The sequence below is a fragment of the Mytilus galloprovincialis genome, chromosome 5, assembly GCF_965363235.1.
Source record: "Mytilus galloprovincialis chromosome 5, xbMytGall1.hap1.1, whole genome shotgun sequence".
NCBI lineage: Eukaryota > Metazoa > Mollusca > Bivalvia > Mytilida > Mytilidae > Mytilus > Mytilus galloprovincialis.
In genome coordinates, this window is record NC_134842.1 from 73,565,466 (window position 1) to 73,592,320 (window position 26,855).

General features: G+C 32.1%; 1 protein-coding gene across 1 annotated transcript; it reads left to right on the forward strand.

Annotated features, from left to right (window-relative positions):
* Positions 1 to 439: 439 nt before the first annotated feature.
* LOC143076382 (uncharacterized) lies at positions 440 to 26,855 on the forward strand. Its single transcript, XM_076252119.1, has 8 exons — positions 440 to 693; positions 14,782 to 15,990; positions 18,238 to 18,344; positions 19,071 to 20,315; positions 22,227 to 22,260; positions 23,989 to 24,260; positions 24,975 to 25,002; positions 25,554 to 26,855. Exons 1-8 carry the CDS (start codon positions 534 to 536, stop codon positions 25,859 to 25,861), a joined length of 3,363 nt encoding a protein of 1,120 aa, XP_076108234.1. The 5' UTR covers positions 440 to 533; the 3' UTR covers positions 25,862 to 26,855.

Below are 26,855 nucleotides of genomic sequence, written 5' to 3' on the forward strand. Positions count from 1 at the left end.
ATCTCCATTGATAGAATTCTAAAACATTGAAGAAACAAGAAGGAACGAATGTTATCTATTTGACATTTCATTAAATACATTGGCTGAACACAAATATGTATTATGAGAGTTCCAGAAAAGGTTTAACTAATTTCAACCAATGTTGATCTTATTTTAATATGATTAATTAGGTCCGTCTTGGTCATTTAGTTATTCACTTGTTTCCGTTTTTGATGAAGATAATTTCAGACAATCAATTCGAAACTAAGTCCATACTTTTTATGACAAAAATTTATATTTTGGTTCAAGCCGTTCACATTTAATCACATGTTTAGGCAATAAACCAGGTACTGTAAAGAGTCAGAAACAATACATTCCTTAACTAATCCACTGCTTTTGCGTTGCTATCGATTATGACTGTTTTAAATTTAAATGTATTTTTGTAAATGATTTAAGGTTTACCAGCTGAAATCAAAGCACTCGATAAAGACTCAGCAAAAGTATATACTCAGTTACTAGAGGAAGAAAGTTACTCTCATTTCGAATCACGAGTAATGTTAGCAGGCGAACAGGGGACCGGGAAAACAACTATTGCTCGATATCTTATTGGTAAGGGACCAACGAAGATGAGAAAATCAACTGATGGAATTGGTCTATATACAGGTTTGTCGTATATAGACAGAGAAACAGAGGAATGGTTGGAAGGCAAACAAGGTACGTGATTATGTTTATAAAATTAATTCAAGCTTAATTAAAACATTGTTCTTGAACGGAGCGGTTTATATGTTACGAAAATAGTAACTCAACGGCACACATATTATAGCAGACAAATAAAGCACATCGATGATGTAGTGTATTCTCTAATTAAGAGTATTGACTGTTTTCAATAATTAAAACGTTGTAACGATATATTTGTGACAAACTACAATCCTCTGATTTGAAAAGTCAAAATATACAAGGTAGGTTATGCTTTACGATTAATATCTTTTAACTTTTTATTCATTGTAATACACCGCACCAACGAATTTGTTATACTTCTTCTTTTCGTATGCTCCTTCTTTTTGTGCGATTGTGTGTCCATATGTCTGTTACACAGTTTTTTTTAACTCAGCACCGAACCAAGCATTGTCTGGTAAAAACGTAGCATGCCTTGCTGTTAGTGGATATCAATGTATGATTATAAACTTAAAAGCTTTCACAGTTCTTCCACAGTTGAACTAACGTAGTTCATAAGACAAAATTGCACTTCATTAACAGTCCATGATCATTGTGTAGCATATTTTTGAACAAATATGCTCGATCAATTAACTTCTAAAATCCATAAAAAGTTTTAATGTTTCTCTGTTATCGTTGTCGTGTTTCCATGTTAACTTTGCATGATATGTGTTGTCACGAAACTCAATTGCAGTGTCTTGGTAACTTCGTAAATAATCATACTCTTTTTCGTGCACTTCCGGAGATTTAATTCCTTTAGATTCAAGCTTCCAAAACGCTTTTAAATTATGTTCCTATGTTTTACTTGAAATAAGTACATGGAAAATACTAAACGTTGTTGAGTTGGGTTTCTCCTGAAGCGGTCCAGAAAATAAGTACCCTAGTTTCGATTTGACTGTGGTGGGTCCATTTCCGCGTACAACTTTATGTTCAACTATTTTCCAATAAAAAATCGGCTCCAATTAATAGTGAAATTTCCAAAGTATCCTGTTTGGTAACTGGATGCGCGAGCTTGAGTCCTAACAAATAGTCACTGTTCCGGTCAATATAACGTATGTGGTTATCACACGATTAAAACATATATTGGGATTGTATTTCCAGATTCAATTTCAACATAAACAGTGCCTTTATCAAGTCGCCTATCATTAGTGTTGATTTCATCGAAAGTGGGTTTAATTATAAGACAAGACTCTGTGTGACAAAAGACCTTACAGCGCATCCGTCAAACACAATATTCGTATTTGTACAATAAACGGGGTTCACAGCGGGTTTTAGCAGTACATTTGAGCGAAGTTGTGCTGACAAATGTAAATTTTCAGAGTTTTCTTGTATCTCAGTATCCTTCACAAGATTTACTACAGTTGGTGTAGATTGTGTACTATCGTTCGTATAACTGTAAACATAATCATGTATGTCAGAGAAACGTTTTCACTTCTCTTATCAGAGTTCTCGGTGTGTTCAACTTTTCAACATACACTAGTGTGGTGTCGTTTGCTACAGTTACGGCATGCGCTTTTCGATATGTACCAAGGCAGTTGAAACATAAATTGTTTTGTTTAACGCTAGCGAGGCTTTTTTTTAAATTGCGTATTTTCGGGCAATTGGCTGGCGAGTAAATATCTTTACAGAAAATTCACGGCTTAGTTGTTAAATGCTGATTTGCGTTTCCAGTACTTGTTTTTTTTTTCTCTCTGATTTTTTAGCCCCGGCGGAAAGGTTGAAGTCGAAATATCGCTCAAGTCTTTGTAACGTGTTCGGCTTCCATTATTGATATATCTTTATGTATACTTCTTTGTAGATGTCGTAATTGCGAATGTGACGTACCATGCTCCCGAGCGAGATGTTTTTTTATTTATTCAAGCAGTTTTTTTAATTATAATTGGAACTAACTTAACTCTCCGTTTTGCCGTAAAATATTCTCAGGTTTATTAGGTCATTTCTGGTGGCTTGTAGGTTTACTTGAGTAAATGAGTCTTCGGCAAAGTTAGCTGACTGTCCCTTTGGTATCTTTCTTCCCTGTTTTAGCGTTACTGAGAGGAAATCCGGCAATTGTCTGAACGGCTTTGTTTTCTAATTGGGCCTTCAAATAATTAAACTTTTGAACATCTGTCAATGTTAGGTCGTAATGATCTGTTGGTTCGAAAGAATTCCAAAATCTTGGCTCTTCTAATGTATTTCAATTAAATGTTGGGAATGTTAATTTTTGAAAACGATGATTGCTATAGCAAAATGGACAGCATAGCTTCACTTCTCTCTTTTAAAATTAGAGCGGCACCATTTGACTGTGACCATGACGTGACTACATTATGGGTTTGTACAGTTTCAAGCGAAAAAGTAGGGATAAAAGATGGACTGTCTACATTAAAAACTTGATAAGATGAATGTGATGTTTGATTGGAAATCGGATACAATGTTTAATGTATAAATATCCTAAAATGTCTCAGTTTAGTAAACAAATTTGCTCATCTGTGTCTACGATTTCCGTCTCTATATCCTCTGTTTCCGATGCGTTCACAATTTGTTCTTTCGGTGTGTTGAGTTACTTCTTCTTCAGCTGTTAGTTTTCGAAAAGTCACTAATAGCTCCTCTCTGTCGACTTCAAAACTTTCTTTTGCTTCTGCAAATTTTCGTAAAAATCTGATAACGGCACTGCGATTGCCCATTCTTATCGATTTGAGCTTCATTAACTCCATTAGTCACGTTACTTTCAATATGGGGATGAATAAAACAAACAACAGCTTTGCAGTTTGACGTTTAATTGTTACTAACACAATGTTATTCCCGAGACGTTGCCAGTCCGGCGGTCTTCTCAACAGATGTATCTCGTTTTTACCTGATGTTCCTGATGTATGCAATGTAAAAAAAAATGAAACTGTACATGTGGAGCAGGATCTGATTACCCTTGCGAAGCACCTGAAATCATTTCAAGTATTTGGTGGGATTGTCGATACAAAACTTTAACAATACTTTTACAGGCATAGATTACCTTAGCTGAATTTATAAAACTTTGAGGAATTTTGGTTCACAATGCTCTTCCACTTCTTACTTTATTTGACATTTTTAACTTTTTGGATTCGAGCGTCACTGGTGAGTCTTTTGTAGACGAAACGCGCGTCTGGCGTATATACAAATTTTGTCCTGGTATCTACATGATCTATGATGAGTTTATTTAGATATTTGGATGCTATAGTGGCTCTCAATAATGACGATTTCAGTATGTATACTAAAGAAATTTATCCTGTTGAACTTACTTTAAATAAAGCTAATACTAACAATGACCACTGCCCTTTCCTCGATCTTGATATCTATATCATTAACGGGAAGCTTAATACAAAAATTTATGATAAAAGAGATGATTTTTCATTTCCTATCGTTAATTATCCATTTTCAGATGGTGACGTTCCCTTTTCACCATCTTATGGTGTTTATATATCTCAACTTATACGATTCTCTCGTGTATGTAACAACGTATTAGATTTTAGCGAGAGAAATTTGTGTATTACTGAAAAATTATTACACCAGGGTTTTCGATATCACAAACGCGTCGAAACATTTACTAAATCTTAGCATCAGTATCAGGAAATAATTCGTAAATATAACTCAACATGCAGACATCTTATACGTTCAGGTATTTCACATCCAATCTTGTATGGTAATATTCTTTAAAAAGCCCAAAAATGTCAGTATTCACCTCAAAAGCTTACAAAACCTTTAAACAGACTTATTAAGAAAGGATATAATTACGATACTGTTGTCAGGTCATTAAAGATTGCATATTTTGGCTTTAATATTGCTTCACTTGTAGGGTTTTTGTATCGAAACTAAACACATTTATTTGCAAAACAGTTGTTGTCATGACACGGGTTATGTTCTTCTCATATATTTTATGATAGTATGATACTAAAGCCCTAACGGGAGGGATTGTACCTGATATTCATATGATGAAGACATAATCTTTTAATCAGTTTATTTGAGGTATGGAGCTGCCATGTAAGTTAACTGCTAGTAGTCTGTTGTTATTTATGTATTATTGTCATTTTATTTATTTTCTTTTGTTACATCTTCTGACATCGGACTCGGACTTCTCTTGAACTGAATTTCAATGTGCGTATTGTTTTGCGTTTACTTTTCTACATTGGCTAGAGGTATAGGGGGAGGGTTGAGATCTCATAAACATGTTTAACCCCGTCGCAATTTTGCGCCTGTCCCAAGTCAGGAGCCTCTGGCCTTTGCTAGTTTTGTATGATCTTTTTATTTTAGTTTTTTGTGTATAATTCGGAGTTTAGTATGACGTCCATTATCAATGTACTAGTATACATATTTTTTAAGGGGCCAGCTGAAGGACACCTACGGGTGCGAGATTTTTTCGCTTCATTGAAGAACCATTGGTGGCCTTCGGCTGTTGTCTGCTCTACGGTCTGGTTGTTGTCGCTTTGACACATTCCCCATTTCTTTTCTCTATTTTAGTAGTTGTTTGTTGTGTACTGTTGTTTGTCATTTTGTCCCTTTCTTTTTAAGCCAGTTTATTTTCGACTAATAAGTTTGAATGTAATGTTGGTATCTTTCTTCTCTTAAATATTGGAAAATAGTATCAAATGCTTGAAGGTTTTGTGTACGAGTATGGCTTGACCATATGATTATACGCTTATGGTCCAAATAGTCATATGGTCCGACACAGCTACAATTATACAAGAAATTCGAATGTCCACTGTACAATGCATATTGCTAAATTACTACACTTTACAACACTTAAAGTACTTTTGATGATACATAAAAGACAATAAAAAATCAACATGGATTAGTCAGATATAGTGTTATATCAGAAATTCCTTAAGAGACAAAACCATTAAGATAGGAGTACAGACCACTCAATAAACGTTTTAATCTGCTTATTGTACTACAGTGAATGTCACTTTGAGATTACCGTTTGATGTTGTTAGGTGTATAAAAAACACGAGTCTATGCTTTAATTGAAGTAATTTAAAGACATTTTGCTGCTGAATAATGTTTGTTTTCGAAGATGTTACCATTTATGTTGTTTACACTTTGGGGAGTCAGTACATTATATATGTAATATTTTTTCTATAAATTACCATTCATTAAACGTTGAATTAGATTCACTCTGATTTTTCTAGCACAGATATAGAAAGCCTCCGCTAGTTTTTGAGGTTATAGCATTGACCTTCAAACTGTCTAGCGGGTGTTTTGTCCTTTTATGTATCACCAGACAAGTACTCCATACCCTGATGGGGATATTTAAAGGATGCAGTTGAAGTACTGTAGTTGACGAGTTGCCGCTGTCAATTGGCGATTTGACGGTGTCGCAAATGCAGTTTTTCTGGCGATACGTTACGGAGTCAGTAAAACTGAAATCTGCGACTGTCAAATCAAAATTGATGGTGTCAACTCGTCAACTAAAGTACTGTTATTCAGATTTTAACGCATTACACAAAGAACTAATACGTGAGAGTTTGGAAAAATGTATAAATATGAACTCAAATATGAACTCAAATAGAATTCCACAATACTTCATACGAGATTTTGGAGCATGGACGTCATTGCTAAACATGACGTCATACAAATGAAAACGGAAGGTAATTTCTTCTACGATTGAATAGAATCACATCACATTCACAATGGCGAATCCCTCTTTAGTGACGACTGGTCAACTGTGGATTTAACGGTTACTGTTAGCCAATGAGAAAGATTGTTACATAAAAAATGCATTAGAATAGATATTATAGATTCTGTAATTTTAACTGGACATTTTAATTTCAATAAAGGACATAAATATTTAAGACTCTTAGGTTATGTTTATCCCAAATAATACATGTCCTTGAAATAAGCTGTCTTCAAGGCGTGTATGCTGACTAATTTATTTACGTATTGTACCGTGTCGAATGCATGTAATATATCTTGATTGGGGAATTTCTTTTCAGCAATATGGGTGGGTTTGTCCTTACTAGCAAAGTATTTAATAGTTCAGTTATGACTTTTGATATTAGTAATGCAATAGTTTAAAATAATATATAAATAATTTCCGAATCCTTAAACAGTCAGGGGCATTACTTAAACAAGTAACAATTAAAATTACCTATACAAGTTATGTTGAAAACGAGTCTATTCTAAGTATTACTTATATAAGTAACTTCTCAGAATATTATTTTTATAGGTGTGCAATAATACAGATTTTACTAGCATTAACAAATTTTCAGTCATCTGGTTATTTTTCCTATGAAATATAAAATCTAATCCTTTTGAAACACTAATTAACTTTCTGACGCACCTATCTTTCACATCGACGCTTCTGGGTCAAAGATTGGTCTCTTGGGACAATTAATTTATCATTTTCCTCTAAAATCCTGATAGTTGACTAATATAAATAGATAGATACTTGGGAATTAATTAAGACTTGAAGTTATTTATAATTTGTAACCCTAATCAATTACATATGTTCCTGAATTAAGTTTTATTACTATTTTTTTCAAAAATGTATAAAATAACTTATTCAAGTAATATTTTTGTCATTATTTTTAAAGTAACCCTTTACCTCTATACTCCTCTCAAGTATAATTGATTCTTTATTTTATGATATAAAATAATAAAAAAATTCACGAAAACTACATTTAGTCTATGCTTCTATTAAAATTTAAAATAACTCTATTAAGGTGTTTTATTATTTTTAAAAACAAAAACTACTTATAAAAGTTACTTAAAAAAAATACTTGTTTAAGTAACGCCCCTGACTGTTAAATGTTCAAATGATAGACAACTAAGGTTTTATAAACCCCTGGCGTACCTGTGTGATGAAATTAGTTAACCTGTTTTATTTTATTAGGGTTCAACTTGATATTACTGTTATTTAGTTAAAACATTGTTGTTTGCACTCGTATAGTTTGAAAATTGAACGGTTGTTTACTTTCGGTTAGGTTTCGTTTACATTGCTATGGATATTTATAATAGTTAGAATCAGTAACAGACAGGTCGTGCTAAGCAAACCCGGAAATATTCCAATCGGTAGTGGTAAACATAAGGGCTGCCATTCAAACGTTTGAGACATAAGGGTTTGGTATTCGATAAACACTCATAGGAATTAGATATTTGGTATCTTCCAAAGTAAATGGTATGGTCCAAAACCTAGTATGAAGGCAGATGCACTGTCAGAATAAGGGTCACTTAATGAATAGTCAAGACGTCTAGAAGAAGCAAGAACATATTGCTAGTTGGTGACAGAGGCCAAATTTAGAAGTTAAAGATCTCTGGCCTTTGTTAGTCTTGTATTATTTTAATTTTAGTTTCTTGTGTACAATTTGGAAATTAGTATGGCGTTCATTATCACTGAACTAGTATATATTTGTTTAAGGGCCAGTTGAAGGACGCCTCCGGGTGAAAAAATTTATCGCTACATTGAAGACCTGTTGGTGACCTTCTGCTGTTGTTTTCTATGTTCGGATTGTTGTCTCTTTGGTACATTCCCCATTTCCATTCTCAATTTTATATAAAAAACGGTGCATCTTCCAATATCCAGGGGTAAACTCTGGTACGATACCCATCAGTCACTACACCGAGTACGTGACACATGGTCGTAAAGTGAAATAACCTCTCGGAAACGTAATACTAGAGGAAATCGGTTGAGACCCTTTTTGTTGAATTGACATCGAAAATCAAAAACTGTTTTTTTCAATATACGAAAGACCGTACTTCAGAGGTTAATGATTTGTTGGTAAGTCAGATTTCAATATTTATTTTGTTAATTGTGTTAGGCTTCAACATGTTTCATTTAACGCGAAAATGCAACCCCCTTATATAAAGCCTCTATATGAGAAATAGATTGCTACTCTTAATGAGCAATGGTGAACATGTTATCTTTATATAAATAAGAAGATGTGGTATGAGTGCCAATTAGACAACCCTCTATCCAAGTCACACTGTTTAAAAAGTGCACAACTATAGGGTAAAGACCCATCATATTTGCCGGATGTAAAGCCATCTTCACGAGTCTGAGACATTTGTGTATTTTTGGTTTACATAGGCGAGTTCATTTATGTTCTCAATTTGGATTTATACTACACTGAGGTTCTTTTTCCTTTTTCATGCAGTGAACTATTATTAAAAGCACACTAAATACTACTAGTGCCGAATTCAGTTGGTGGTTTATTAAAAGAGACAAATAAAGTTGGAAGTTTATTAAGAGACAATTAATTATAGTGCCGTCCACAAACGTACTATAGTAGTTATGTTCGCAATTGCATGGATCAGGTCATATTTAGTTTGTAACAAATAGTAGTAATCAATGTCACTTGGCTTATTATTTTCACTAAGCAGAACCCATTACTATCATCAGAAAAAGGAGAATAATAGAAAGGTAAGCATATCAAAATTGAAAGTTGTGCAAACCGAATAAGGGAATAATATAAAGCGAATATTTCGAGCATAAATAACATGATATAAGATCGCAAGGGTTCTTGGTTAAATGTCAACGGACTTTTCAGAGCTCCCGAAAAAGTAAACTGATTTCATAGAAAAGTGTCTCATCAACGTTTTTATTGCGACAAGTATTTGATGAATAATCTACCTAAAAGTATTTATCTTGAAGTAATGGTAAAGATGAGTAACAAAGAGTCCTTTAATGAAAACTCGGAAAGTGACCAAACAACAACAAAAATGGCGTCGTATGCGGACGCCTCAAAAACTGAAAAGGATAAAAGTAAAGCTCAAAACAGTGACTATGGGTTTCTGCAGCCAAACCCGTATTTATATTAGAGACTGATCTCTTTGGAACTATGAAACCAAAACCTGTAGACTTTTTAAATCATGCAGAGTTGTACAGTGATATTGGCCCTGTAGTTGAAGAAAGCCATTTGAAAGGTCTTCAAAGGGTTAATGGAATGTGGCGGATTTATCTTGATATTGAATCAGATAGGGAACATTTGATAGCTTATGGTCTCACTATCAGGAAAAAACACATCCATGTATATGATAGAAACCCAAAAGTTGTAGTTAAAGAACACATCAACTGCTTACGCCTCCGGATAAAAAATGTACCTTTATCTGCTGACGACAACCAAATTGGTAGATATATTGAGACCAAACATAATCTCATAATTCACAACTTCAATCGTGAAAGACTACGTATCAACGGGTTTCTTACCAACTACCAAACCGGAGACCGGTTATTCATTGTAAGTCCAGTACCTGGTATACAGTTACCTAGATTCATTAGTATAGGAAAATACAAGGCGCTACTCATCCAAAAAGACCAAATTGTAGTAAATCATTATGCTAAATGTAACAAGTGTTTACAGACGGGACACTAACAGGAGTCCCGTGACAGTGACTGGGTGTGCAACTCCTGTGGCAAATCAGGTCATAAAGCCAAAGAATGTCAACAAGCGATTGACGATCCAACAGCAGATCAAGATCAGAATGGTGATTCGATTGTTACTGATAGTGTACCTGAAGCTATTAACGTTGATAACGCTCAAGATGAAACTAAAGATAAGCAATCCACAAGTGAAAGTAGTGATGATTCAAATGATGATAGCGAAGAAGATGAACAACAATCGGTAGTCCTCAAAGAACCTAAACAAATTACTGCGAACAATGAGCAGACAAACAAAAAAGACAAAAAGACAAATAAAAAAAAATCAAACAAAAATAAATCGAACAATCAGAATCTGCCCAAGTCAGCTTCTGGACCCATGGATCACTATATGAACTTTAAAGATCCGAAAACTCCTAGGCAATCAACGAGGAAAAAGAAAGCAACAATACCGACTGATGAATTACATAAACAAGTAGTCGAGCCGACAAAACAGAAGACAAATCCCTAACCAGTGTCCTTTAATGTACAGTAGTGTGATTTTCAATGGACAGTTTTTGTGCTTGTGTATATATGTTAGTTATATTTTTATCTTATCTGAAAAATGTGAAAAAAATAATTCATTGTATAATACAATAATATTAGATTGTATACACTCTGTAAGGAAAAATATACTAAATGTTGATATGAAATATTTTATTTATATGATTATCATGAAAACAAATGAACATGATCAAATAGTTGATCCATTGAAAGTTATTATCATTTTTTTATTAACCATGAATCAATTCAAAACACCTTTAAATCCCAATCTGAATGTTGTCAGTTTGATTGGTAAATTGACTAATTGTAGCTGTGTTCCACATCACTTAATTGATGAAATCACTTCCTTGAAATATAAAATCCATGTTAATAAATGTGTCCATTCCTCCCATACATGTATTAGGAATAACTTTAAAACTGCTCAAGATCTGCCATATACATTATCTCACTTAGTTCACCTGGACACAATTAGTATCAATTTCAAAGATTGGCATATTAAAAACACCACTATTGCTTTAGGTATCCAAAAACTGAAAATTAGTTCCTTCTATATAGTTCACGTATTTTTTGTACAAGCTACTTCCACATCCATGGTAATTGCCACTCTAAAATACCTGAAAAGAATTGAAAAATATGTAAATAAAAGTTATGTGTTTGTTCTTTTACAATATAGTTTATATCAAATGCACACATCAATAAACAAATGTTTAAGTATGTCAATCAATGTAGTCATTAATGTAAACATGTATCGTCTGTCAATGTATCTGCAACTATTTTTAAATGTTCAAAAATATTTTCTCTTTTTAATTTGCATTATCGTCATACATGTGACATACCCAACTAAAAACAGTATAACTATAGTTATATTCATATGCATGCTGACCCGATTACAAAAATCCCTAAATTTCTGGGTTTTCATCGTATCTAAAAATAGATTACTCGATAAAACAATTCAGAGATCAACGGGAATCATGATAGCATCTTTCCTGATTATTGGAAAAGAGTACAGTGATTTGAATGATATATTTGTATATTTAAATGCACATAAGCTTTGTTATTCGTGTATGAGATACATAGTATTGATATGTAAACAAACAAAATTTTGCTCGAAAATGGTTAGAATAATCAAACCTGTTATTTATGTTATGTTATACTGTTATAATAGTTATTTCTTGCAACTATACATCTTCAAAATGATATTTTTATTACTATATTGTGTCTTTGAAAAAAAGAAGTTCACAGTGCATTTAACCTTGTGTATATACATGATATACAAACATGTAAAGATGAGAACCAGAATTGTACAGCTACATTTAATGTATAAAATTGAATATTACCTAGATAAAAACAATGAGTGACAATATACATCTTATATCCTTAAACTGTCAAGGTTTAGGACAGGAAGAAAAAAGAGAGAGATTATATTTGAGGAATAAACATCAAAAATGTAATATATTATTTATACAAGAATCTCATCTAATAAAGAAAAATGAACATATTATCAATAGTGAAGTAAAAGGTAAATTTGTTCATAGCTATGGAAGTTCCCAATCAAGAGGCGTTTCAATAATGATTAAAGACAGTTTAAATTATAAACTAATAAATAAAGTTAAAGATAATGATGGCAGAATTGTTTTGCTCAACATTGAAGTTAACGATAACTTTTTTACCTTAATAAATGTATATGCTCCCAACATTCATACTAACAGAAATAAATGTTTTAAAAAGGTAAATAATATCATAGAAAATAATCGCTTAGGTATTTTAATTTTAGGAGGGGACATAAATGAAACCCTATTAGAAATAGATAGAAAATCAAATAGCTCTCATAAATACTATAAACCAGGAAATAGTCTTAAACAGCTCATTACAAAAACAAATTAATAGATATATGGAGGGAAATAAATCCAAACAAATTCAATTAACATGGAGAAGGAAAAGCAATACGAATATAACAAGCAGAATAGACTTCTTTTTGATCAGTCCAGATATAAGGCCACATGTAATTAATTCTGATATAAGACCTGCTATGATATAACACACTGATCACCGAGCCATTTCGTTAAAAATAAGACAGAATCCCCCTGGCAGAGGAAGAGGTTTCTTTAAAATAAATAATAGTATTTTAATAGATGATAATTATAAAAACCATATAAAATCTTATTCTAAAATATAAAGAAAAAGCACTCACCAGAGATTCAAGAGATGTTTGGGATATCTTCAAATCTGAAGTAAGGGACATAACTGTAATGAATTGTAAATACAAATCATCAGAAAAGAAAAAGAAAATAAAAAATTAAGAAATGAACGTACAAAGATTGAATAATAAAATTAATCCGTCAAAATAAACTAAAGATGAAATAGAAAAAAATGAAAAAAAATCTAGAAAATCTTTATAAAGATGAAGTTAAAGGTGCACAAGTAAGATCTTGAGTCAAATGGTTAGAAGAAGGAGATCTTGAGTCAAATGGTTAGAAGAAGGGGAAAAAACACAAAATTCTTTTTAGGTTTAGAAAAATCAAAACAAACAAAAAATAATATTTCGGCATTGAAAAATAAGCAAGACAAAATTAAAACAGAGCCATCAGAAATTTTTAATTAAGAAAAATGTGACTCGGTACATGTGTGTGTGTCTGTTTATGTGAAAGTTAAGACATTATACTCGTAGAGCAATATTATGATTTTTATTTATGTTTTATGTATGCGGTTTCTCTGTTTACACGAAACGATTGCCAATACTTTATACAAAGTATCAACAAAAACTCATTCTTTATCCATGTTTTTGATCATGTTAACTCACCATCAGAATGTCATCAATGTTTGATACTCATAATAGGCTAATGCATCAAGTTTCTCATTGTTCTGTAGCGCATTCAAGTTATCGTTTAAGTAAACAAAACAGTTATTTCATTAAATTTAAAACTTACCAAATAAGTTAAGAACATACAAGAATGGATAAAATACAAGTGTTCGACATACATAATAAACATCTATACCGCATGATATACAATTAAAATAAGTAGAAAAACGTATGAGAGAGAACGTATGTTTTCCGGATTTCTTGCTATGCAGATTTTGTGAACTATATAGATTGTAATAATTTATTAACCACTTTTGAAACTTATAATAAGTTTATCTTGTGAATCCCCTGGTTCATTTGATAATTCACACACAGGGATAAACCTATCTGGGATAGTTGTACCTTTTAGGGTATTTGTTAACAACCAATAGTGCAATAAACTGAATAATTATTAAAAAAAAAAGATATAAGTTGGGCGCAGAAACTGCACTAACAGGTTATTTCACCTCTACGCATACACAACTAATACCAGAGACAAAATAAAATAAACAAACAAAAAACAAAACAAAAACAAATCAGTTAAAGGTATAACGTATAAAAAACGAATACGAACCAGGCTATCATTCGAGTGCAGTAAATTGTACATACGCACTTACACCGTTAAATGCGTTCTACTAAACTAGAACTAACACTAGATACAAACAAGTAAAGGATCAGAAATCATTCAAAAGGTGCATTTAAAATTTTAAAAAGAAACGAAGAAGTAACAGGATATGATCAGTCGAGAAAAAAACGAGTACATAGGCGTCAATAGGGGTAATTTCACCACTGAGAACTAAAGACACACCAGAGAAAAAAAGATAAAAGAATTCAAAGCATTGAAAGGGAAAAACATATCAAAATCGAATTAGGAACGAATAAGTAACGAATAAGGAATTAAAAATAATAATGAATAGGTAACGAATAATGAATAAAGAATAAGTAAAGAATAAGGAATAAAGAATAATTAGCAAAAAGGTAACGATTAAGATATAAGGAATACGTAACATAAAAAGGAATAAGTAATAACAAAAATAGTAACCAACTTGACGACCCTAAAGAAAGATCGGTAAAATATTGCAAAAATGCAAAACTGTCAACTAAACAATTCCTCTCGATATATTGTTTTGGCTACTGTTATCTTTTAGCCGTATCCATTACGTGATCATATAGTTTCTAAATAATAGATACAAACTCATCAAAAGTCTATAATCTATTTAACATCATAAGCGAGTCTTTTCTACGTATTACTCATCAGTAGCATACGATTCAAACCAGTTGGAAAGCAAAATCAAAAACATAGTTGTGGTGCTTTGAAAACTCAAAATCTTGAAATGGTGTACCAAAATCAACTCAGACTATATGAAGTTCTTTCTATTTCCAGATTTCTCTTTAGAGGAATTGACTATCAGTAGGTCATTAAGACAGAAACCATTGGATAATCCTACTAGCAGTCTTTCAACAGGACTATCCACTGATTTAAGCAAACAGTATAATGAAAGTCTAATAGCCTGTGCTTCTGTTCAGTTTAACGAACAACACGTAGACTTTAGGGAGAAAAATGAAATGCAAAATATTCCAGTCGAAGCTGAAAGGGATAACAGCAGGTCAAGAGAACAAGATAATTGTAATAATCCCGCGCAAGGTATAGAAGGCGGCAGACCAATCACAAATGTTCTTCTTGATCTACATAACCAACAAGGTGATCCAAATGACGAGCGACCAGAATCAAACGTCCATCTTAGACCACTTGAAATGAGAGATAATTCTCCTGACGAAATACATGTACAAAATGTACATCTTGATCTACAAGAACAACACGATCATCCTTTAGACGAAAACCTCATACAGAATGTCCCTCTTGTTGTTGATAAAACAAACTGTGACATCAAAGAACAAAGACTTGTGACAGGTGTCCAAAGACCAATGCCAAAGGTTTTGCAAGACAACGTACTACAACAGAGAGACTCATATAAAAGCAGGCAAATTGCAAGTAATCCAGTAAGTTCAAGCAAACAACAAAACTATTCAGATAAAGATACCCAATGTGAAGAATTTAAAGACAAAACTCATTTTGAGAATCCAACAGAAAATGAATCACAAAAATATAAGCCAAATCCAGGACTGCCTTTGGTTCTAGGTGGTACAAAAAATAGCCGTATTTCAGAAGATTTGACCATGCACGCCACAATTGAGCAATTGAAAACTTTGAAGTCTGAATTATCTGAAGAAGAGCAAGCAACATCTGGGTTGACACATTCTGTAGAATCTGTTACTGATCCTGGAATAATAACAAAACTTAAACGATTCTTTGGAGTTTCCAAAGAAGTGAAAGAGATAAAGATATCAATTACGGAAGAACACATTTTAAAGCAATCTTTGAAAGTAGGAAAGAAAAAGTTACATCAAAAACATATAGCTCCCGTGATAATATGGGACTTTGGAGGTCAAGATATCTTTTACTCCACGCACCAAAGTTTCCTGTCATATCGAGCAATCTATTTGATTGTACTGGATGGTAGTAGAGCCCTTGATGACCCATGTCAATTTGAACAATATTTACCAGGGAAAAGTGGACCGAAAACAGCAAGAGGTATAATAAGTTTACATGAAGTAATAACATGTATATGTGCACAACAACACATTCAATATACTCATAAATTTCAAGCGTGCTCATCATGGTGCAAATTTTGGGAGTCACTTCAATATACATATGATATCATTCCAAAAGCAGATTTTGCTTTGAATTCGCTCTATTATGACAGCCCTCACTTAGTACAAAATGATAATTTTGGTTTTGGAAATTCACATCATATAAACAAAAGGATAACAGTGACGTCGCTGTCGATAAATTAACAGTAGTAGGAAACATTGGTATATAAGTTTGACTGTCCCTCTGGTATCTTTCGTCCCTCTTTTCTACAAACTTAACCGGAACCAAAAATTACATTCTCAAAATCAGTAAACTAAATATATCGATACATATTCAAATCATACAGTTAGGTAAGCCATTGTTTACAAAATAAACAAGTGAGCAAGACTGCGTAGTAATACACCCATCCCCGAATCATGACTATTTTTGAACTGACAGCGAACAACAGCTAAATAATTGCATTACAATTATTCATTTTAGTCTTTTTGAAATTTGGATATACATATATACGTGTTAGTTTGTTATAAATCAAATATGATCATGTCAGTCAAATTGGTGAACATGAGTTTGACAGCTAATTACCCTGTCGTTCACTTATTCATTATTATTAGTTCGATACCAATTTTCGTAGATTATGATTGTACAGGTGAATTACGAATTACAGGATTAAATAATTACAAATCTTCTGTTATAAGTAACATGGTTGGCTACTAACCCCTACGGATGCAATTGTTAATATATTACGTAACCATTAATGGCAGACGGGACGTCATGAACCCTCTACGAAATCTACTGACTGGGATGTATATGGATTCACCACGTTACGACTTTAATCCACTTACAGCGTCACTTATTGCGATGCGATCAAAAGATTGTATGCAAATCAAGCAAAACCAAACAATCAAGTATCCACGAAAATGTCAGGTTGCTTAAATCAACATAAATTGGTACGAACGAAAATGATTGAATACTAATAACATACTTTGGTATAGTAGCCAGTGACAGAACTATACATCGGTGACCATGATCTAGCCTGTTGTAGCTGTTGTGAAGACAGCGATATCACGAGATAGCATGAAAACATGTATTTATCATTAAGGTGGTTCGACCCTTTAACAGTGCGCATGATCAAGCCTGTTGTAACTGTTGTGAAGACAGCGATGTCACGAAATAGCATGAAAACATGTATTTATCATGAAGGTGGCTCGACCCTTTAACAGTGCGCATGATCAAGCCTGTTGTAACTGTTGTAAAGACATCGATATATCTCGATGTAGTATAAAAAACATGTATAACTAATTCAGATTAACATTCGATTTAGAAATTATATTTCACACAACAAATGTATATTCCACATATGTTAGAGTCTGAAATACATATACCATGTGTGTTGGAATGAGAGTTAATATTGAATCAGGCGAAATAAATTTATTGCCTGTCACTTGTGGAGGAATATATAAGGCAGTCACAAAATATGATTGGAAAAAACTTATACATTACATTTATAATTTTAATTGATATCTAATATCAATGATTGCATTATTTTTCATCAAACTAATAACGATAATAAAACATATATGCACTATTTTGTTGGTCCAGTAATGACCCAAATACCACTTACAATTTGGTGGGAACTTGTTGGTCAAACAATAGCCGAACTGTTTCCTAATGAACTTTGGTAGGACATTGTGTATCAAACTTTGGCCATATATTAAGAAGCCAACACCAACTATGTGTTAACACTTTATGGTGATATAGTCATAATTATAAATTTACTGTTGACAAAAACATTAATTTTGGAAATACTAAGCATTGTCAAACTTAAGAATAGACTACTTTAGCTATATTTGGCAAAACCTTTAGGATGTTTTGGTCCTCAGTGATATTTAACTTCGTACTTGCTTTGGCTTTTTTTTAACTTTTTTTTTATTCAGGCGTAACTGATGAGTCTTTTGTAGACGAAAAGCGCGTCTTGCGGAAGTATATAGTTTCCATTCTGATATCTAAGATGAGTTTATTTATCCGTTTGGGCCAACAAAGTAATGTTATCTTAGTAATTGTAAATAAATAAGATGACGAGTTGTCTGAATGGCACTCATACTACATATTATTGAAGCTACAGACATCATATGATTGTTGATCGTGTGTCATTTTCCCTTAATTATGTTATATCTCGTTTGTTAACAGATTATTTGGGATTTTGGATAAATACAATTGTGACCTACTGCAAAGGGAGCCAGCATGGATTTCCGAAAATAATGATTGTCTTTACACATAAGGACAAAATAAAACATGTGAGTACATAACTTTAGTTTATGCACTAAAATAATGCAAGAAATGGTTGATATATCAATAATTTATTTCATTTGTTTTTTAATGGTAAAACATATTCATCGTTGTTAGTTTTTTGTCTGTTGTAGAGATGTTTATATTAGAGGTGATCCTACTCCTAGTGATATTTAGTTGTATGCATGTTTTATAATTCTTACTGACAGACTTAATTTGAATTAAGAAACAAATGATTGATTTTAAATTCCTTAGGTGTTATACCACCATTGATGTTCCCCTATTAGTATGTGCAGAATTTATTTTTGTTTAAATAAAGAAATACATGTACTTGGCATGAGTAATGTTTATTCTATCTAGTACTTATAAACAAAATATAACATATCATGTCATTGCATATAAGAGAAAAAAGTTAAGTCGAAGTTAACTAATGAAACTTTCATCAGTTGTCTTCCTCTGTACAAGCTTAAGTAACCATATAAACTCAAGTTTACAAATTGATCTATAAAAATTTAGCATAAAAGTTGTGTGTGCTTGAAACCATCAAAGATGTGTGTATATGACACAGATATTGTTTACTGCAATGAAATGTGTCTGTCAAATTCAAGGGGAAATTTTTGTTCGATCCTTTTTTGTATGCATCTGGATATGACGTACTATGACCTTGTGGTATTATACAATTAGTTTTAAAGTCAAACTTAAATTATTATGTGTACAAAGTATCGTATTTATAGAGTGAAGTTGAAACAACGAGAGAGCAACTATACGGAGACGTAAAGAGCATGTTTCAGGGATCCCCACTGATGTCACATTTGGTTATCGAAGACAGAATATTCGTAAATGCTAGAAACAAAAATGACCCAGAAATGACAAAGATCAAAACAAGTATTATACGAGAGTCCAAACTCCAACCAACATGGGGACAGAACTTACCAAAATGCTTTATCCCTCTAGAATTAGAATTCGAAAATCTTATCCGAAAGGATATACATGTAATAACATTTGACGATTTGAGACATATTAACACTCAACACCCTATCAGACCATTGACAGATGCTGAACTCAAGGTTTTCCTCAAATTCCAGCATGCTGTTGGCAAAATTCTATATTTTGATGAACCAGGATTGAATCAACATGTTATTCTTTTGCCAACATATCTCATTGATGCTTTCAAATCAATAATCACAGATAAAAGGTTCTGTAAAGGGGAAAGGAAAAGAGAGGCGTTATGGGATCTAATGAGCCAAAAAGGGGTCATCTCCAAATTTGCAATACAAGAACTTTGGAGAAATAGGAAATATCGCATGTTTAAAAAACGCAACGACTACTTATTAGCAGTGATGACTCACCTTGATATACTAGTCGAACCAAAGAGGTATGATCCTAATCACAATCGAATACCAGCTGAGTTTTACTATGTTGCAAGTATGGTCCAGGCTAAAGATGATACTGGATACCTTCTATCTTCATCCTTCAGTGAAAGAAACATTGGAATATCATTTAAATCAAATGACGCAATAATACCTCCAGCTTTATCATTCAGGTTTATCACTTACTGCCTCAGTATTTTTGATGTGAAGAAATACGGTAGGACAAACGATGACATGCTGTTCCATAGATCTGCAGTATTTACGATTGATCCGTCAATAGATATCCATATTCTGTGCGAGGACGAAAGGATTTTTGTCCGTCTTGTTCATGCTAGGAAGAAAATTCTTATAATGAAAGACCTGGCTTCAAGTATCTGTGAATGTTTAAAATCTGCCATTCAGAACATCAGCCATCTTTATATACAAACCAGCAGTGAGAAGTGTGATGTTAACGCAAGGTCTTTTCAACTGAACCTTTGCTGCAGTGTTGTTGAAGATCCGTGTTTGCTATCCATTGAGGAATTTAACACCATCGATGAGAGTTGGATATGTCCAAAACATAAAATAGAACACGAACAGTTTGTGCTGTCTCGTTGGATAACAGAAAAGGTAACTCAATATGTCAATTAATACTCTGAGTGCACTCTACTTATGTTCCATCAATGATGAATAAGGAAAATCTAACCTATTTATTATGTAATTAAGTCACGTTATTTATTTAAGGCGTTATTAATACACATAACAAATGTTATACTAAAAAATAAGCTAAACATTATACATTTAAGGCTGCAGATAGTTATTTGAATCATATCAACATTATAACAAATCAACTATTTATCTATTCTAAGCAAAATTCCATGTGTAATTGAAAATTATACTTTTAGGACTTTTAAAACATAAAAGCTTACTTTAACTTAATACAAATCTTAAAATGGCGATATGTTATTACTTTAAATATTTTTTTTTATTTGGAAATAAAAGGTTTTAAATTATTGATGGGCATGTACAGTCACTTGTGTCAACAGCTGGCTGTACAGTAAAATATATGGTTGATCATAATGCAACTAAAGATAATACATCGAAACTAGGCGTTTTATAAACTCTTAAAAATGCATAATATTTTATCTGTACTATTAAGTGATCATTACATACATATCTCATTTTTCAATTTGTTTTATTTCATCAAACTTCTTAACTAAAATTATCGAATTGTATCGAAAAGTAATCGATAATTATATGATGTGTTTGTCTGTAATCGATTAAAATAAGATTATGGATAATCTAACATGTCTTTGATTACAGATTACTTTCGATGACTGGAAAAAATTTGATCACTTACTATCGGTAAGGATAACAGAGTACGATTACTCCATCCCTGGTTTTCTAAAATTTTTGCTTTAACTGTTGCTTTGAAACGTAGCATTGTTTATTCAATCTTTTAAAATACACAGATTCCATAAACAGAGAGCGCACTATTTCGATAATATTTACGAAAAGTTAAAACGAAAACACAAAAACGTCGTGAATTTACATGTACTTAATCCCGTTACTTAAATGAAAAACCTCTTTAAATGTGAATAACGACGATACAAGCATATTGATAGTCAGACCCATCTGGTATCCTCTCGCAATTAAGCAAATACAACATATTCAGTCCTGAAACCGGATTGGTTACGATCTATATAATTTTCATTCTTATTTTATTGATGGTCTTAATGAAAGTGTTGCCAATTTAAGGTAGCACAATACAAAGATTTTCCATCTCCAATCAGACAACTATAAAGTGATGTAATTCCTCTCATCCTTCTCTAAATTTAATTAATGAGGTACCAAAAGAAAAAAGAAGGATTAATCTTTTAAATTTCATTATGACATAATTATTACATAATTAATTGTTACGTAATTAGTTGATATATTGTGATGTCCAAACTTGAATGAATTTAGCTACGTTGTTATTCATAGCATCTCAAATTATTCTATAGATTCTTGTACAACACAGTTTGATATCCAAAACTGTGTCTCAGATTTTTCCTATTGTATTTCATTCTCTCATAAACCTTAAATGAAGTTTGCAACATCAATTCACAAGAAATCACTAAATTTTATTGGGTATAAAATTTGTTCTTTTGATGTTTTTGGAAATCTGAGACATAGTTTTGGAGGTCAAGCTGTGTTTTACAAGAACCTATAAAATATTTTGGGATGCTATGAATAACAAAGAAGCTAAATTCATTCAAGTGTGGACATTCCAATATATCAACTGATTACATAACAATTAATTAGGTAATAATTAAGTCATAATGAAATTATCACAATTTGAAAGAATAATCTTTCCTCTTTCTTTTGGTACCTCATTTATAAAATTCAAAGAAGTATGAAATGAATTATATCATTTTAAAGTTGTCTGATTAGAAGTGAAAAAATCTTTCTTTGTATTGTGCTACCTTTAAGATTTGATTTTAATTTTCTTCATCAACTTAAGAAATTGCAAAATTTCATTGATTTATCCCTGTATTTTAGGAATCAGAAATACATTGTGAATTAAACTGTCCAGGTAGGTAACTATTTATCTGTAGTTTTAAGTACATGCAGATAATCCTACCAGCTGTAGTGTAAAAACTCCAGCTTTCGTTCATCATCGACAATATATAACTGAGTTTAATAAGAATAAAAACATAAATTGTACAGAAAACAGTCCTGTATTTAACATGTTTAAAGCTAAAACTAAGGTAAAAAAGTAAAACAAAAATATCAAACTCTAAAGCCTCAGTTCATAAAGCATGACAAAACATAAATTAATCAACAAACAAAACGATTGTTTACCAACTATCATATTCCTGATTTGGTACAGGCATTTTCCGAAACGAAGATTCGACGTGTTAAATCTAGTGTTATAGCAAGTCAAGCATTCCTTTTGCATCCATGGCAATTGTTAATAGTTCTGTTCGTTCATCAATTGTATTTTATAGTTGACTCAACGGCAATCATACCGTATCTTCTAACTTTAGTTTAATGCTGTTAGTCCGTATCGTATCAGATTGTAATTTATAGGAGTGACAATGAATTTAAAAAACGACTTAAAAACTATTTTTTTATTATTTTATTTCGTATCTCCAATTAAGAGTTTGAACCCCATGGAAATGAACTATTTCTTCGCATGTTAATGTTTTTAGAAAAAGTTTTCATTGTCACGCAAACTTATATCGAATTGAACATATAACATTGAAAATTGTATGCAAACATACGATTTAGATACCGATTACATGGTTAAATTTAAATTGCCCACATGATTGTTTAGTTTCTACAATGTACATATATTGTTTCAGGGTGTAATATAGCGGTACTCCACGATTAATCTTTGATTTAACAATAAATACTGAGCTCCGAGGAAAATTCAAAAAAAAAGTATCTAATCAAATAGCAAAATCGAAAGCTTTAACACATCAAACGAAGAGATAACAACTTAAATTTTCCTGAAATGGTGCAGGCGTTTTCGTATGTAAAAAAATGTTTGATTGTACCTGGTTTTAAAGATAGCTAAACGGAACACTTGTATGACAGTGGCATCAATTCCATTATATTGACAAGTGCATATGCGTATACAAGATCAAATAATTAGTTGACTTCCTTATTACATTTAAATAACCGTTATTTACCCAAGTGTGATACCAATATATAATATTATAATATATATATTAATCTAGAATATCGAGCTTCTTAAAATCATTGAATTTGATATATGATAACCGATGATGAAGTCGAGGGTTATTTTAACTAAGCATTAACAAGGCATATTCTAATAATTAGTCAACGAGAAACAATGAACCTTTTTTTGTGTTAAACTCGACTAAGAATTTGTCATTGTGACTTACAAGTAAACGCATTCAACTTCTTATACGAAACTTATTTATTGCAGAAGGCAAAATAATTCATACTGTATACTGTCTAAATTTTCTTAAACACTAAAGGCAGAATCCTTTCTTAAGAACACGTTTTGACAAGTTATAATATACAAACACAGAAAACGTGTTACCAAATAACCGAACACTATAATAACACATCCGACCCAATAACCGAACACTATAATAACACATCCGACCCAATAACTGAACACTATAATAACACATCCGACCCAATAACTGAACACTATAATAACACATCCGACCCAATAACCGAACACTATAATAACACATCCGACCCAATAACCGAACACTATAATAACACATCCGACCCAATAACCGAACACTATAATAACACATTACCATAACGCTATGTTTTACAGTTACACATGAAGCGTTCTTGAGTGAAATTCCGACAGCTCTTCATTTGTGTCGGCTTTCCTCATTGTACAATTTAGATGAGATCCGGGAATTGGTTACCTATCTTGGACTTCCGTACATTAACTGGAGCGATCTCTACCAATTTGAAAGTGAACCAGAAGTACTTAAATTCAAAGTACTACGTCGTTGTCATGAAAAATCAACACTGACATTCAGACAAATTAAGGAAGCTGTAGAGGAAGGACACATACAAACTCCTCACACTCTTTGCAAGGTAAAAATTTTTGTATCTTCCAATTTGACTTTATTAATTTTTCAAGGCTTTGATGATTTTATATTGCAGAGTTAGTGCATTCTAATTATAAAGATCTATTTTAGACTTGTAAATCACATTTATTACAATTCTGTAGCTTTGACATTTGATCATTATAAGATTAACACTACTATTCTCAATATTATTCATACTCAGACTCAGAAATCAACCAATTACAATACTGGATTCGGTTTTCCGAAATATTCTAAAATACAAGGTATTTAGATTGTATGTATTCTTACTGACCTTTTAATTTTTCAGTAACCACATCTGTCTAATAAAGGACTTCCATAGTAACACTGAAGCGGCCTTGATTACCAATAGTCTTGATTTGTATCGTTTGAAAGAGATTTCATACACCTCTTGACAATCTGATAAAGATCCCATGTCAGATCTATATTTATATTATATCATGTTTTCTACATCTGATACAATGAAGATCCTATGTCAGAGCTTTATTTATATTATATCATGTTTTCTACATCTGATACAATCAGATCCCATGTCAGAGCTATATTTAAATTATATCATGTGTTCTGATACAATAAAGATCCCATGTCAGAGCTATATTTATATTATATCATGTTTTCAATACGTTCGCAGTTGATCTGTTTCCCTCGGTTTATCATTTTTTGTTATCTTGATTTGTATGAGACTTGAACATGTTTCTTATAGGTAATGAAAGGATCATCCGTAGACTTTGGTAAGTAAACCTTCTTAACTGTTTTTGGTGGTATGTCAGATATATGTAGAAGCCAAGTAAGAGGACTTCCTCCAGTTGTTGGTACATGTACAACATATATGCTTACATGCAACACTGGCATGTGCTTAGCGACAAATTGTAAATCATAAAAATCCAGCAACACCACAATAAAAATTTATCAGAACATAATTCAATTTCTACTTATCGAATACATAAATGTAGTATTTTCGTTTTGAATTCAAACCAATTTTCAAACAATAAGGAATTGATATACGAACTTGTATTAAGTGTACTTGTTATTACCAAGGTCATGATCATCGTTCTGAATTTGCAATATTGTTACTAGTAATTGGGTACATACATGTATATATGTGTGAATGTGTTTTTCATCTTACTGTCTTGTTTCTTGTTTTTGTTTGTTTAAGTTTTTTTTAGGGTTGTTTGATGGATTCGAAAACTTTTGATGGAGATTTTCGACAAGTCGGAATAAACAATGAAAATTTCGGGCATAAGGTCACATGTACTAACCAATTGTTTTAATGATATTTTAGAGACTGACCCAGAGAAATGGGACCTTGTTCCAACTGATAAAGATATTGACAAAATGGCGCCTTTGATTGGAAACAAATCCTTACTGTATCTGATTGAACTTGGTTTGGATTTCTGTATATGGGAAGATATACACCAGAGACATTGTGAGATGAAAAATGATTTAGTGAAGCTGAACAGGGAAATTTTAGACAAATGGTTGAAGTTTTGTAAAGAAAGAAACGTAAGACCAACAATGCGGATGATCGCCCAAGCCTACAAAAATATTGGAAAAGATGTTAAAGTTATTGAAACCACCCTCTCCCTCTGACTTGAATTACTTCTTTGCTTTTTTATGTGTACACCGTTGTTGTCTGTATATGAGTTAAGTACAAATTGGATAAAACACAAACAGACTTATGAAGTCTTCTCCATTTAACAGTTATAGCGATATATTACAAAAATATTATATGAGCATGCAAGTATAGAATAGTATATCTATTTAATATATATATATATATAAATATGGATCAAAAGACTGAAAATTGAAGAAAAAAGAAAATAACAATAATACAGAAAAAAAAATAAAAAAAATAAATGAATATTTCGAAAACCAAAAACCAAAAAATTATAGAAAATTAAAAAAAGAAAAAAGAAAAAGGACAAAAAAGGGGGAAGAATTTTACTTTGATGATCATGGGTGTGCGATCGTAGTTTGCTATCTAGACAATTTGAAATCTTTCCGAACTTTTAATAAACTCGAAGACATTTTTGAAAATGGTTTGGTTTTGCTCTAGAGAAAGAAGTTATATATACGTTAATCAATAGTATTGATTTCACGTAGACGTCAATTGATTACAACTCATTGTCAACTGATTTTTATAGTTCGTTCTTATGTTGTACTGTTAGACCACTGTCCCAGGCTAAGGGGAATGTATGGATCCCGCTTTCATCTTTAACCCCGCCATATTAAGTATGTTTATGCTTGTAATTTAGTGGTTGCCGTTGGTTTATGTGTTACATATTTGTTTTTCATTCATTTTTTGTACATATATAAGCCTTTATTTTTCTCTTTTGAATTATTTACATTGTCATTTTATGGGCTGCCTATGCGGTATGGGCTTTGCTGATTGTTGAAGGTCGTACGCTTATAAATGTCTATGTATTATATCTTTTATTATTTCCGTTTTGTCATTGCACTCTATGTATTTTTAATTTCCGTTTTGTCATTGTACTCCATGTATTATACCTTTTATCATTTCCGTTTTGTCATTGTACTCTATGTATTATACCTTTTATCATTTCCGTTTTGTCATTGTACTCTA

Bases quoted from the DNA above. Each gene is read 5' to 3' on its own strand.
- LOC143076382 (XM_076252119.1), top strand. From the start codon at position 534: ATGTTAGCAGGCGAACAGGGGACCGGGAAAACAACTATTGCTCGATAT. The intron at 694-14,781 runs GTACGTGATTAT...TTCTATTTCCAG, and splicing joins ATGGTTGGAAGGCAAACAAG to ATTTCTCTTTAGAGGAATTG. The intron at 20,316-22,226 runs GTAACTCAATAT...CCTGTATTTTAG, and splicing joins CTCGTTGGATAACAGAAAAG to GAATCAGAAATACATTGTGA.